General features: G+C 46.9%; 4 protein-coding genes and 2 pseudogenes across 6 annotated transcripts; 3 read left to right on the forward strand and 3 right to left on the reverse strand.

The window, feature by feature from the left end:
* Positions 1-310: 310 nt before the first annotated feature.
* On the forward strand, positions 311-3,363 carry EV420DRAFT_1490881 (uncharacterized protein; the record flags this gene model as incomplete). Its single annotated transcript, XM_060470707.1, has 10 exons — positions 311-448; positions 487-995; positions 1,110-1,171; positions 1,442-1,515; positions 1,570-1,695; positions 1,746-2,549; positions 2,601-2,609; positions 2,753-2,789; positions 2,818-3,164; positions 3,220-3,363. The coding sequence occupies 10 exons, from the start codon at positions 311-313 to the stop codon at positions 3,361-3,363; spliced, it is 2,250 nt and encodes a 749-aa protein (XP_060321299.1).
* A 687-nt stretch (positions 3,364-4,050) lies between these two features.
* Positions 4,051-4,511, forward strand: EV420DRAFT_1490882 (uncharacterized protein; the record flags this gene model as incomplete). The annotated part of the gene is made up of 2 exons (XM_060470708.1): positions 4,051-4,132; positions 4,273-4,511. 2 exons carry the CDS (start codon positions 4,051-4,053, stop codon positions 4,509-4,511), a joined length of 321 nt encoding a protein of 106 aa, XP_060321300.1.
* A 378-nt stretch (positions 4,512-4,889) lies between these two features.
* On the reverse strand, positions 4,890-5,482 carry EV420DRAFT_1490883 (uncharacterized protein; the record flags this gene model as incomplete). The annotated part of the gene is made up of 3 exons (XM_060470709.1): positions 4,890-5,119; positions 5,184-5,277; positions 5,342-5,482. The coding sequence occupies 3 exons, from the start codon at positions 5,480-5,482 to the stop codon at positions 4,890-4,892; spliced, it is 465 nt and encodes a 154-aa protein (XP_060321301.1).
* A 297-nt stretch (positions 5,483-5,779) lies between these two features.
* EV420DRAFT_t384 lies at positions 5,780-5,877 on the reverse strand (annotated as a pseudogene). The gene has a single exon. The product of its transcript is annotated as a tRNA-OTHER (tRNA).
* A 3,279-nt stretch (positions 5,878-9,156) lies between these two features.
* EV420DRAFT_1286270 (uncharacterized protein) lies at positions 9,157-9,674 on the reverse strand (the record flags this gene model as incomplete). The annotated part of the gene is made up of 3 exons (XM_060468330.1): positions 9,157-9,405; positions 9,462-9,560; positions 9,618-9,674. Coding segments are annotated over 3 exons (405 nt in total), but the record flags the coding sequence as incomplete, so codon positions are not given.
* Positions 9,675-12,616: 2,942 nt separating this feature from the next.
* EV420DRAFT_t383 lies at positions 12,617-12,714 on the forward strand (annotated as a pseudogene). The gene has a single exon. The product of its transcript is annotated as a tRNA-OTHER (tRNA).
* Positions 12,715-13,504: the final 790 nt, after the last annotated feature.

Here is a 13,504-nt window from a genome sequence, read left to right on the forward strand (position 1 = left end):
CATCGCACCCGGAGAGATTGTCTACATCTGTGATGCTACCCATTGCTGTGGCCGAGTATGGGTAAGCTCTCATTCGATGTCGCCCCACTCTCAATTCACACCGTGACCACAGCAACCCCACAACCTGCCTGTTTGCCAGTGCAGCGCTCCTGAACAAGCTCACTCTGCACAGGTGATGCCGCCCCCACCAGTCCAATCTGCGAACGACGTGCTCTCAGCCATTGCACCGACTTTTACATCCCCACCTGTAAATACTGCTCCCACCCCTTCCAACACGCAACCACCAGCTTCGGCTGTGCCACCTTACAGCATGTCACCATTCACTCCAGCCTCTGCAGCTGTGTTCCCACTCCCTTTCCCACTAGTCCCCTCTGAAGCGGTCCATGCTCCATCACCGTCTGCAGCGCTGACTCCACTTCAATCGAATCCTGCTGCTCTTGTCGCACAGGTGCTGCAGGCGCTTCCCAACCTCCAAATGTCCAACAGCCTGTACAATCTGCTGCCAACGATCTTCTGACCGCTGGGCTTCATCTGCCACCCTCTTTTCCCCAGTACATGGGACCCACCGGGCCCATTGTCAACGTTAGAAACAACCGGAATAGCACAAACCAGCAACGACAACAGTCCATCAATGCTTGCAGTGCTTTTGTACAAAATCTTGCAATGGGTTGTAACGGTAATCAGCCTGTTGTAGTCGAACTCAACATCCTCATAGATCCCTTGTGTTGTCCCAATGGTAATTGTCATCACCCCAACGGTGACATTCACGCTGATGACCCCATGTCTGCCGAGTACAAAATTCTACTCTCGGACATCCAACCTCTCATCGGCTGCCTCCAGTCCCTCCATCTGGTCCTCCCTGTCAACATGCACAAGAATGCCGAATGTTACGTCGACATTCAAAAAGCTCTGATCAATCATCAAGCTCACAGCGATACTCCGAAAATTCCCGGATTCAATCCCGACCCCAATGCTGAGCCCGATAACAGTGGATGGTGCCTTCATCAATTCCGCATGGTACGACATTCTACAAGATTGGTCTGCACTCCAAGTGCTCGAAACAAGACCTATTTCACCTGGAGTAATCTTACCCAACATTGTTCTTTCAGCAAAGTGGCTAAGGAGTCGGGGCAGGCTGACGACCCAGGCTTTAAAAGCTATATTATGATCTGTGAGCACCTGACTAATCCTTGAAGCTTGAACTCACGAGACTCACCTCATATCATCCCAGCACCAACGAAGGGCAACATCATCCACTCCATTGCCAACTGCTATCTCACAGACTTCGACTCTCCAATTCACCCTGTGAAAGCAGCCATGCTGCATCCTTGTTTTGCAGCGCATGCGCTTTTCGGGCTTTCTTTCATTGCGTGAACGTTTGGAGAGTATGCTGTTGGTCCTGACCAGCGATGCCTGAGACTATGTCATGGGGAACCCCCAGACCTACACCCCTCGGCATCCCCTATGCCCAGAGTCCGAAATTGCCCCCTCAATCCCCACACACCTGATATCAATGTAAGTCCCAATCCAATACGACGTCAAGCGAGCTTAATGACCCCACCTTTTCAGAATTATGCACCTGTTTTGCCCCAGTCGTCTGCAATGCTGAGTTCAGAACACGATCCTCCAGCAGAGGTCGGTAATCCACTGACCACCCAGCCCATCCATGTGCTGGCAAGTGATCGTTCAGCTCAGGTAACTTCCACATCAACCCTCACCTTGACTTGACTCATGCCACAAAACAGCGCTCAATCCAAATGTTCATACCCACCCATCGACCACGCACACCTCCTCCCTTCATTTGTCCCAAGTGGGATCACCCTGGAAAAGACCTTCGCCATGCCCTGCGCACTCATACCGACACAGAAGATCTGCTCGTGATTATGGCTCAGAGTATCCCCCAAGCAGCCAAAGTCCTTTGGCACACTCTCCTTCACCTCGGCCGCCTCAAATTCACCCTGCCTCCCGATGAAGCTATCGATCATCATGCTCATCCAAAACCTCCCCTTCCTGATGGCGCGACAGTAGATTCGTGGTGGAATCCAGCTGGTTTCACTCGTGCAGAGATACATATTCACAACAAATCAGCGATGGGAAACAGCCTGCTGAAGGGGACCTTGACCCTCATTCTGGAACAGCTCCTTGATCCTACTCATCCCGACAGCTGCTACAGTTTGCTTCCCGGTGGATCGCTATACCTATACCCCCGCATGCCGGTTTACGATCTTACAGTGGACCAGTCTGCATTCTGGTGGTCACAGGGCTTCTTCCTCGCCCTGTGGATCCTCTCGACTCAACAAGCACCCCTGCCCCTGTTCGCACCCATTATACATGCTCTCCTTGCCAAAAGGATTGAACAGTGTCGTTACCAGCTAGACCAATGGCCCACCGCAGCCATCAACGACATCGATCCCTGCCTAGCAGAGTTTCTCCAACCTTGGTTAGACCTGCAGAAAACACAACCCATCTCCACCCACGCCAGTAAACTTGATCGACTTCGCGAGCCCGTGCCAGTGTTTCTCATGGAACATTGCGCAGGCATTGTCTCTGTGAGTTCTTCGGCCGTTCCATCTGGCTTGTGCTTATTGTGTTCCATTTAGCCTAGTGAGGTTGGTCTGGGACCCACCTGAGATCCTGACCTTCACGACAACCATGACCGAGCCATCCGTTCCTTCCACATAGTTGGCCATTCCAATTTCGAGAGCCTGCCTGCCTTCCGAGCATATCACAGCGGATTTCACCAATCCTTCAGCTCACGTTTCGATGGGTTATCTTCCGGAGTAATGCTTGTGAGTACCACCTTGTGCAAAAGCACAGTCAATGCCCTTGTTGAGTCGCCTTTGCAGTCGTCCCTCATCCAATGCACGGCCAAAGTGGTGCACAAGTCTGAATTCCTATTCATATATTGGCTGTTCAACCGCAAACTCGAGAGTCTGGCCCAACTCCAGCCATATCTCAACTACGACAACAGTCAGATCATTTCCACCGAACAGGGCAAATTGCAGATCGGTGGTGACGAGCTTCTCGCAGACCTTGTCCTCACTCGTTTTCGGCTCGCACTAGAGATGTACCTCCACAAGGACGTGGTCGGCAGAGGTACACAACTCCTCAAAACTATGACGTCCTGTCCATATCTTCCCGCCAGCGAACATGACAAGATCACGGTACCACCTGTAACCCCTGTATCTTGCCACTCTCTAACACCTATCCATTCTCTAGTTCAAATTCGTGCTGCTCGATCCCAACAGCGACATTAAAAAACCGTCAGGCTCCAAGCTCCTGTACAACTTCGTGCATGCCTGTTGGTCAAGCACTGATATCGGGTTCAATGGCCATCTGGTTCAGTTGTTGGCCACAGGCTGATGGGAGGGCCTGACCACAGATGCGTATTTCAACAGCATCTTCAATGGGAACCTCGTGTGATATAATCGGGCTTAAGCGTGTAGAGTAGTAGTGAATTGAGCACATGTAGTAGTAGAGTAATAGTCCAGTTGTCATAGCCATAGCACTGAGCACTCGTTGATACATGCTATCCCAACCAATCTATATCTCCATGGGTCAGTCCAACCAAATTAAAAAGTTCGTAAAAGAGATCCTCACTCGCCTTTGAAGCACGGCTCTCCAATCCATTGTTGTGCCTTGGCTTCTCCCTCTTCCACATCGGAGCCGTCGCCATGAACCACATGCTGACAATGTCCAAGCAGTGTGTTCATCGCAGACAAGCGAGTGGGGGCGACATTGCTGTCGGAACCCACTACTTGTCATTGTAGCAGAGAGGTAAAGACTCAAGAACCAGCCACGTCTCTTCCCAAGGTCTCACGTGGTGCAGCCATCAGCCGGCATTCAAGCTCCCAACCACACTGTCTCCACGCAAGTTCCCACATTAATCTCCTTGTACCATTATCCCATTCTCATCCACCTACATCTTCACTATGCCCTTGAGCAGCTAGCCGCAAGGTTTCTGCTGCACAGTTGGACATTGGTCTCCATGCCTGATCTTCGCACCGTCTTCCTCGATGATATCACTCACCCGTCCGTCCAGGTTCAACCATGACTTCCGAGGTCGAGTACTCCTACGACAATCTTCGAAAAAACCTCTCCCTGTTGCTGCACAACAAGCAGCCTACACAAGGTGAGAGTCTTCGACTTGTCACCCTTTTGGAGCTTTCCAAACCTAATCTCCTCTACACCCCGGTTTGACATCCCTTACGCATTCTCTCCTTCCTCCTCTGATTGGCGTCTGGAGAGACGGGTTGGAAACCGTTAATGCAGAAAAAGGGCGCAATTCCTGTGCTGCGTATGGGTATCCTCTCCCGCATCCTGATCTCCTCTGTGCTGTACAAAGTGAAGACAAGCTCATTCTCCTTCTTTCTTCTTGGCTATGCCTGAGGGTCGGATTGCTTGCGCGTTTCAACAGTCACTATCTGGTCACCGTGCAGAGTCATCAGCTTTGGAGGACCATCCTCCAGACGGAGTGGTTCACCAGCCATGGTTCTAGCACCAATGCCTGAGGTGAAGCGGCTTGACAAGAGCAGGCTTCCCAATTTCTCGAACATTGCAATCAAGAATTAACCACTCAAGTGTCAGGAGGTGGAGTGGCACGCTGGCTGAACAAGTATGTGGCACAGTTAGAGCCAGACTATATCCGTGAAATTCTGTGGGGAAGTAGCCCAAGTACAATGAATCTGACAATTGCTCATGTTGACCCTCTCTCTATGTAATACTTGAATGATTTACTCGTTGTTACTAACCAATCCAGTTTGCATGTTGGACATGAACGAAAAGCCCTTTTTTGTTAATGTGTACTCCTACTTATCGATAGATTGTCGTAAATACAATTTTTTTTTGCTGACTCGACCTCCCGTCCCATCCAGGAAGTACCTCAACCCTTAGGGGAAAAACACAATCCAGCTATCTTCATCAATGTATCCCGCCTCTCTTGCCATATCCTCTGCAAGTTGTCGGTCATCCTCATCCAACCTCGGAAGCTCGTGCATGGCGTTTTCGACTGTGAACGCATGAATTGGTGCTTGTTGGATGTGTGCATGGCACCGAATACAGGTATAAGCCAGGTTCTCTTTAAAGGCGCGTTCCCATTGGAACCACTCGTAGGTACAGCCTACACATACCGCATGGCCACATGGAATCATCCTGCAGATGCGCTTAGACTACAGCACAAGGACTGAGAGGATGGCTGGAGAGTGTGTATGTTACGGCCCGCCAAAGTTTGTGGAAGCACACATGGCATGTCAATTCCTCCTCGACCTTGCACCACATCTGTCGGTGATGTTATCCTTTAGTTAGTAGACAGCTACGATGGCGAAAAGGTCGTCACACTCACCAGGTTGACCTGTGCCCAAAGGTGATCGACCTGCCCCCGAATACGTGCCAAATGCTCCTCAGCGTCACGACAAGCTCTCTCGGCCCTACGACGACCAGCTAGAACCTGGAAAACTTGCGTTGCAGAGGGGTCCATAACCATGAGTAGTCAGCTAACCTGTTTGATGTAGCGTTCTTTAAGTTCGAGCTCGTCAATGCATAAGAGGTTCTCCTGTACCATCCATCGACAATCAGCTCAAATGCTAATTAAAAGCTGACTCAAGAAAGTCAGCACCTGTAGCTGCTACTTTGATGCATCAAACACTGTTAGTTGACAGTTAATTGTGATACATCAGGAGTGTCAGTTTACATCCAGCCCATATACAGTAATTCCATCAGGATGACAAAGTGGCTTAGTAAGCTTCCCAATCTGTGTCAATGATGGCATCATTAGAAAAGAGGGCAATTCCGGGAATTGAACCCGGGACCTCAAAAATAAATCCAATAATGTCACATGACTTTCTCGAGCAGACATGCTAACCACTACACCATACTGGCATTATATATATATCTTTTCATCTCTATATATACCCTCCCTCCCTTAACATTTATGACCTCATATTGATGCCCTCCCTTTGCTCCGCTCTGGTGCGCTCTTTTGCCTTTTTAGGCTCCCCAAATCAGCCCATCAATTTTGGCTGGATCCAGTGGCAGTGCCGCATTTTTAATACCCAAAATAGGGGCTATTTTCCGGTCAAAATAGCTATTGGGCTATTCTCAGGCTACTGGCTGGGCCAGGGGATGGCACTATAATCTGTATAGACATAAACAACATAAAATAGAGCCCTCTAATGATGCATAGGAGCCCTGGATAGTGGGATAAAAGGGTAATATAATGAAAATCGCATAAATATTCGCTTTTGGGGGCTGCTGCATGCATTGGATCGGCTGGAGGACTTCACCAATCGATTCCCTGACCTTGAAAACACCCAAACGACCCCTCCACAGTACTTTTGGCACACTTTATTCCTGGAGATAAACGAAAATATTCGCTTTTTAGGGTGCAGCATGCTCCAGATCGCTTTGAAAACATTACCAGTCGATTCCTATGCTATAAAAACCCTAGAATACATCCTCCTTCGTAATATAGGTCCAGTATAATACAGTATAAAAGGGGGTATTAGGGGGCATACATCGCTTATTTTGTTTTTCGCACTTCGGATGGCCTGGGGAGCATCACCAATGGATTCCCTGATATTAAAAACCCCAAAACGACTCCAGCCTTCATTTATAGGGTCTCAAAAACGACAGAAATAATGATATTACAGTTTAGGAGGAGCACATGTAATAAATCCTATTTCTGGGCTTCGGACCACTTCGGAGTTTTGTCTATTGTGTTTATTGACCTGAATAACACTCAAATGACCCCACAGGACAAAGGAAACCATCAGAAATACGTGATAAAAAGAGTAATAGGGGGATGGAGGAGACATACCTTATATTTCGCATTTCTAATAGTTAGGGAGGGTATTCTTGTTATATAACAGACTGTATATATTGTACAATGGTGTGTACGAAGCCCCATGGATATCTGAAATGTATTGAATGAGATATGAGCAGATCATTCTGTAAAACAGGAGGAGCACATCCCAGGTTTCGATGTTCTGCTCATTCTATGGCCTGGGGACTATCAGAATCGGATTCCTTGACCCAAAAAACAGTAGGGCCACCTATCATCCATGGTATTCAGATGTTCAAACTCCGAAGTACAAGATGTTCTCTCATTTGTCACTTATATTGTCCTGTAGCTACATATGGCTGTATGTGTTATCTGGGTAAAATGGCTCCTATGGATGATAGGTGGCCCTACTGTTTTTTGGGTCAAGGAATCCGATTCTGATAGTCCCCAGGCCATAGAATGAGCAGAACATCGAAACCTGGGATGTGCTCCTCCTGTTTTACAGAATGATGTGCTCATATCTCATTCAATACATTTCAGATATCCATGGGGCTTCGTACACACCATTGTACAATATATACAGTCTGTTATATAACAAGAATACCCTCCCTAACTATTGGAAATGCGAAATATAAGGTATGTCTCCTCCATCCCCCTATTACTCTTTTTATCACGTATTTCTGATGGTCTCCTTTGTCCTGTGGGGTCATTTGAGTGTTATTCAGGTCAATAAACACAATAGACAAAACTCCGAAGTGGTCCGAAGCCCAGAAATAGGATTTATTACATGTGCTCCTCCTAAACTGTAATATCATTATTTCTGTCGTTTTTGAGACCCTATAAATGAAGGCTGGAGTCGTTTTGGGGTTTTTAATATCAGGGAATCCATTGGTGATGCTCCCCAGGCCATCCGAAGTGCGAAAAACAAAATAAGCGATGTATGCCCCCTAATACCCCCTTTTATACTGTATTATACTGGACCTATATTACGAAGGAGGATGTATTCTAGGGTTTTTATAGCATAGGAATCGACTGGTAATGTTTTCAAAGCGATCTGGAGCATGCTGCACCCTAAAAAGCGAATATTTTCGTTTATCTCCAGGAATAAAGTGTGCCAAAAGTACTGTGGAGGGGTCGTTTGGGTGTTTTCAAGGTCAGGGAATCGATTGGTGAAGTCCTCCAGCCGATCCAATGCATGCAGCAGCCCCCAAAAGCGAATATTTATGCGATTTTCATTATATTACCCTTTTATCCCACTATCCAGGGCTCCTATGCATCATTAGAGGGCTCTATTTTATGTTGTTTATGTCTATACAGATTATAGTGCCATCCCCTGGCCCAGCCAGTAGCCTGAGAATAGCCCAATAGCTATTTTGACCGGAAAATAGCCCCTATTTTGGGTATTAAAAATGCGGCACTGCCACTGGATCCAGCCAAAATTGATGGGCTGATTTGGGGTAGTGTTTCGATGACTCAGCTTGGCCCGGCCCGACGCGGCTTTGTTCGGCTTCAGCTTCAATGACTTGGCCAAGTCATTAATTTATTGCAGCTTGACTTAAAGCCGAGCTGTAGTCATGCGAGTCGGCAAGTCGGCGACTTGAATCCAAATATAGATATTGATTTAAGGATTAACTACAACAGCCTCCACCGCTGTCAGACTCTGCTTGAATGCAGTTAAATCAGTGGGAACGACTATGCTATCATGGGTTAAAGCTTCAAGGTTCCTAAACTCAGCTTCCCTGCTCAGATTTTGTGTGAAATTAAGACCACCGTGGGATCGAATCACGAATTTGAGAATTTGGAGCGCTTCCATCATTTCTGGTGTAAGACGGTTTCGACGTGCTGTATCCATCTCCTTGCTGGAAGAGAAGACACGTTCACAAGGAACAGATGTGCCCTGTATAGGCAAAATGTCCATTGTGAGCTTGTAGATGGTCGGATATTGAGTGCGGTGCTCCTATGATCAGTAAGCAAGATATAAAAGTAGAAGGACAGCCTCGAAACCATACCTGCCAGTAAATAAGGCTTGTTGATGCAGCAGACATATCCATAAGATACATATCAACCTCGTGTTCAACAGATTGTAGCTGGGACCGACGCGCCGTACTCTGAGGATTCAACCTAAGGGCATTAAAAACCCATTGAGCGGGATCTGCATCATTCACTCCGCTGTCGTTACCACCAGATACATCATCAGAGCTACGATAAGTGCGGACCTAGTAATTACAATGAGAGTCAATGAAATGGATATCAGTGAGCTGGATTTACCGCATCGACAAATGATTGCTTCACTGAAACATATTCTTCTGGCCGAAATTGGCTATACCAGTTCAGTTTGATGTACGGATTGACAGCTACACGGAGTCAGCTAGTCAAATTCATTCAGTAATAAAAGCCAGAAGGGACATACCCATTGCAAGCATATAAGCTGGAACATCACGAGCAAGTTCCATGTATTCTGAGAGCTTCTCAAGACCCACATTAATAGCACGCGAAAGTGAAGGAAATTCTTCCTTCTGAGCTTGCCACAGGGCTGAAACAGCTTCGAATGCTGGAAGCATGTCACAAAGTGTCAGAGTCTTCTCGGCAGATAACTGCTCCTGGAACTGGTGCGGTACCTGTGGAAACTTTAGCTAACAAGCAATTATGATCCTGGAGAAAGGCTAGCACATACATTTAAAACTGTACTCATGTCATCAAGAAGATCCCAGTCATGCGTATTGATGTTGTTGTTTCTTGCGAGGTCTTGGAAATCATCAGATGAGAGGAAAGCATTTATAGCCTTATAGGAAAGTCAATTATGACTACGCTTTTTCATGAAATGCTAAGACAGACATACCAGGCGAAGGAACAATGCTCGTTCAATCATTAAATGAGTTGATGACCAGCGAGTATCAGCATTGAGGATTATTTGAAGTTTCTTATTAATCAAAGTCTTGACGGCATTTGCAAAATGTTCATGGCGGAGCGATGATGAACGGATCTGCAGTATATCAGCCTGATCAGATTTAGGCCATGATGCAAATAGATGGAATATGTACCGCACAGATCAGGCGTCGTAAACGAGAGACCAAACCGTCAGCCATTTTCTCCAATTCAGCAATAGTAGCCTTGCAGGCCAGATTGATAACATGTGCAAAGCATCTAAATGATGTGATTTATGAGGGTTTTGTGTTATATTAAGACATCTCTCATACCTGATTCTCATGTTGATGCCATTGATCGCTAGCTCGGGATATTGGCGTTTGAGTTCTCGGACTAACGCGGCAACCAGGGTGTCATTGTTGGATGCATTATCTGTTGTCAGCCAACCTGTCTGGAATTGGTGAGTCGAAGCAGTCATTGGAGAAAAGAAGCGGTTTACCTTGCTAGCAATACCGAGTCTATCTAAAGCATAGAGGAAAGCTTGAGCAAGATGTTCACCAGTGTGTCGTCCAGGCAACCGGTGAAATCCAATGAGATCAGCGCGATAGACAAGATGCTTCTGCAGGCCATGCGGTGTATTGACCAGCTGAGGTTGTATCCAGTGTGCCGTTATAGCCATGAATGACCGCTGGTTTTGGTCAGTCCATAGATCTGTCGTAAATGAGATTCTTCCTTCAGAAGACTGAAATTTAAAGTGTATAAAAACCATATGCACGTTATACAGGACAGTCTACATACCTTCATTTCTTCACTAAGTGTTTCCAGATGCTTGTCCAACGACTCAAGAATATGAGCACGGAGGTGGTCAATGTGAGGGATGTCTTCATCTGAGAAATTGCGCCTTAACAACAAACAAGTAACAAGTATTCATACCAAAAAAACATCAGATTGAATTATTAGGATACCTTAAGAGCAAAATAAGATCACGAAAATGACGATTCTCTATAACGTTCAGTGACTAATAGAAATATATTGTTAGCAGAACAACTCGGAGACATACAAACGACGAGAATCTCACCTGGTCGTCTCCAACTACGAAAGTCATTATTGCATCAATGAATGACTCCCGAGAAAACTCTCGATTACGACTAGGATCTGTCGTTGACGTATCCTCTGGGACGCCTGTGCCAGGATTCTTCTCATGATACGCCCACACTGCTTCTCTGGCATTCTTCGCTGAAATCTTGATTTTGAGTTCATCACATGCCACGATCCATGCATCATGGTGATGACTGATGAGATGGCTGCGAAGAGAATCTGTACCTTTTCCAGCATACTCGTGGAATGGGACAGACTTCCCTGCTTCCTTCTGACGTCTAATAGAGAGTTAGATATTGAATAACTTGCAAGAAGAATACTTACAAGCAAAACTGACAACAATGATGATCATCCTTAGTTTCAAAGAATGTCCAAATATCCTCTGCTCAACACCCCCCTTTTGAACCCGTTCGCCTGCTAGGATGTCGCCCAAAAAATGTTTGGCGGGGTGTTGATGCTGGGCGCTCAATACCTGACCGTCAGCGAGGTGTGGCAGATCTTGGTGTACCAGGAGTAGCGCGTGGTGCAGTGTTCCTTGAATGAGAGCGAGGTGCCGGTGTTGGTGTCGAGGGGGGTGTCAAGGGGGGACTTTCAGGTGGTATCCCAGAGACGTCGAAATATTCACCTTCATCATCAGAATTATCTTCGAAGTGTACACGGACACGCGCTGCCTGAATGGGATTATTCGGGGATGCTCGACGCAAGACAGGTGCTGCTAATATATAGTCAGCAATTTGAGTATCAAATACTAATGTATGTACCATTGTTATTTCCCGTAGGCAGAGCACCATGATTGTCTGTACGGGGAGTCGACCCTGGCGGTAGCGGTGGATGGTGCACTGGTAAAGGCTGTTCTGGTCCTGGTGCGGCTGTAGGAGAAAATCGAAGCGTAAGAAGAGCAATGCTTAAGAATACATACGTGTCGTCGGAGCCTGCTCTAAAGATGGCAGTGGTTGTGGAGGTGGTTGCCTGCGGCTGCGTCCTCTGCATGGGGCTGGTGGCTCTGGGTTCGAAGGGGCATCGTGTTCATAATTCGGAACACCTTTACTCTAGATTAGCATAGAACGCTAGCACAAATGACAAGGCGCATGAAATGTGACATTAAGACCTCTGCTAGGCTGCTGATTTGCTGTATAGGCAGCTGTGGTACATCAGGGGGCCATGAAATAAGAGAAGACAGCTATGAAGAGTAGATGTGATGGTCAATAAGCTGACAATGTCCCAGTATTTAAATCGTCGCACCATTTGCTTGTGTTCTTCCAACAAACCAAATTAGGCCAAAGATTTGGGGCCATGACGGACACATGTCGACAACACAGTGCTTGATGTGCTTGAATCGGTCCACAGGTGTTGTAAAAAGGTGTTCTTCAAGGCCAGCAGGCAACTTTGAATCGAGTTTGAGGGTGTAGCAACAGCTTTGCATCACAATAAAGCACTCAAGGCCGAGTAAAAAGAAGGGCAGTACCCCAAATATTGCATTAGAAGAGGTAGTAGAACAGCCGTTATGTACGAGAACTGAGAGCAAGACGAGCGAACATGTAGAGTGGCGACGAAACACGATGGGAAGAGGGACGAGTCTAATTCCCCAAAAAGTTGATCGAAGTTGTGACTTGGGTGACTCAAAGTCACATCAAGTCACACTGAGTGGATAGTCCCGGGTGACTTGGTTCAAGTCGGATGCCATCCGCGGCTTGACTTAAAATGGCATGGCTCGCGTGGCATGCGGCTTAAAGCCGAGTCATCAAAACACTAATTTGGGGAGCCTAAAAAGGCAAAAGAGCATACCAGAGCAGAGCAAAGGGAGGGCATCAATATGAGGTCATAAATGTTAAGGGAGGGAGGGTATATATAGAGATGAAAAGATATATAGATAATGCCAGTATGGTGTAGTGGTTAGCATGTCTGCTCAAGGAAGTTGTGTGACATTGTTGGATTTATTTTTGAGGTCCCGGGTTCAATTCCCGGAATTGCCCTCTTTTCTAATGATGCCATCATTGACACAGATTGGGAAGCTTACTAAGCCACTTTGTCATCCTGATGGAATTACTGTATATGGACTGGATGTAAACTGACACTCCTGATGTATCACAATTAACTGTCAACTAACATCTTTCAAACAGAAATCTAGCAGACCAGGCTGAAGTCAGTTCAGGGCCAGTCAAGGTACGCTTCATGCACTTGGGTGTTTAGAGTCGCATAATCAGTCAGGTCCTTGAGCAGCTTTGCCACGTCTGGGGACTCCCGATCGATTCCTACCGCTCAAATGCTCTCCAACAGACGGTTGGTCAGCTGCACCTTAGTCAGTCTTCAGTGCGACTGAATGTGCCAGGTCACCTACGTCTTCGATTCGCATGTTGGTCATTTCAGGCTGTGCGAGAAGAAGAATGTCATCTCCATCGCTATGGTCGTTCCTTATACTACCATCCACATCAGGTTCATGTTGGTTTGCCATGGCTCTGCACGCGTCTTCACGGATATTCCACGGTATGCTACTATTCTAGGGGGTATTCCATAATTAGGCACGCGACTACCCGCACTTCAATAACACACCTCACTGTTTCAGGGATGACGTGATGATCAAATTGGGTGGAGCACGACGATAACACACCTTAATGCACTTGCACAGTCCTGGCAGTCTAAATATGAAATTACCCCATCAAGCCAGGCTGACATAATTGTTTGCTTTCATGTGGCAGGTGTTGGTGCATGGGCCCATATCTTCTTTGTTCACGACAGCAATGTCATGATGGTGGCTTGGAAAGA

The sequence above is a fragment of the Desarmillaria tabescens genome (assembly GCF_030435595.1).
Source record: "Desarmillaria tabescens strain CCBAS 213 chromosome Unknown EV420scaffold_423, whole genome shotgun sequence".
Classification (NCBI taxonomy): Eukaryota; Fungi; Basidiomycota; class Agaricomycetes; order Agaricales; family Physalacriaceae; genus Desarmillaria; species Desarmillaria tabescens.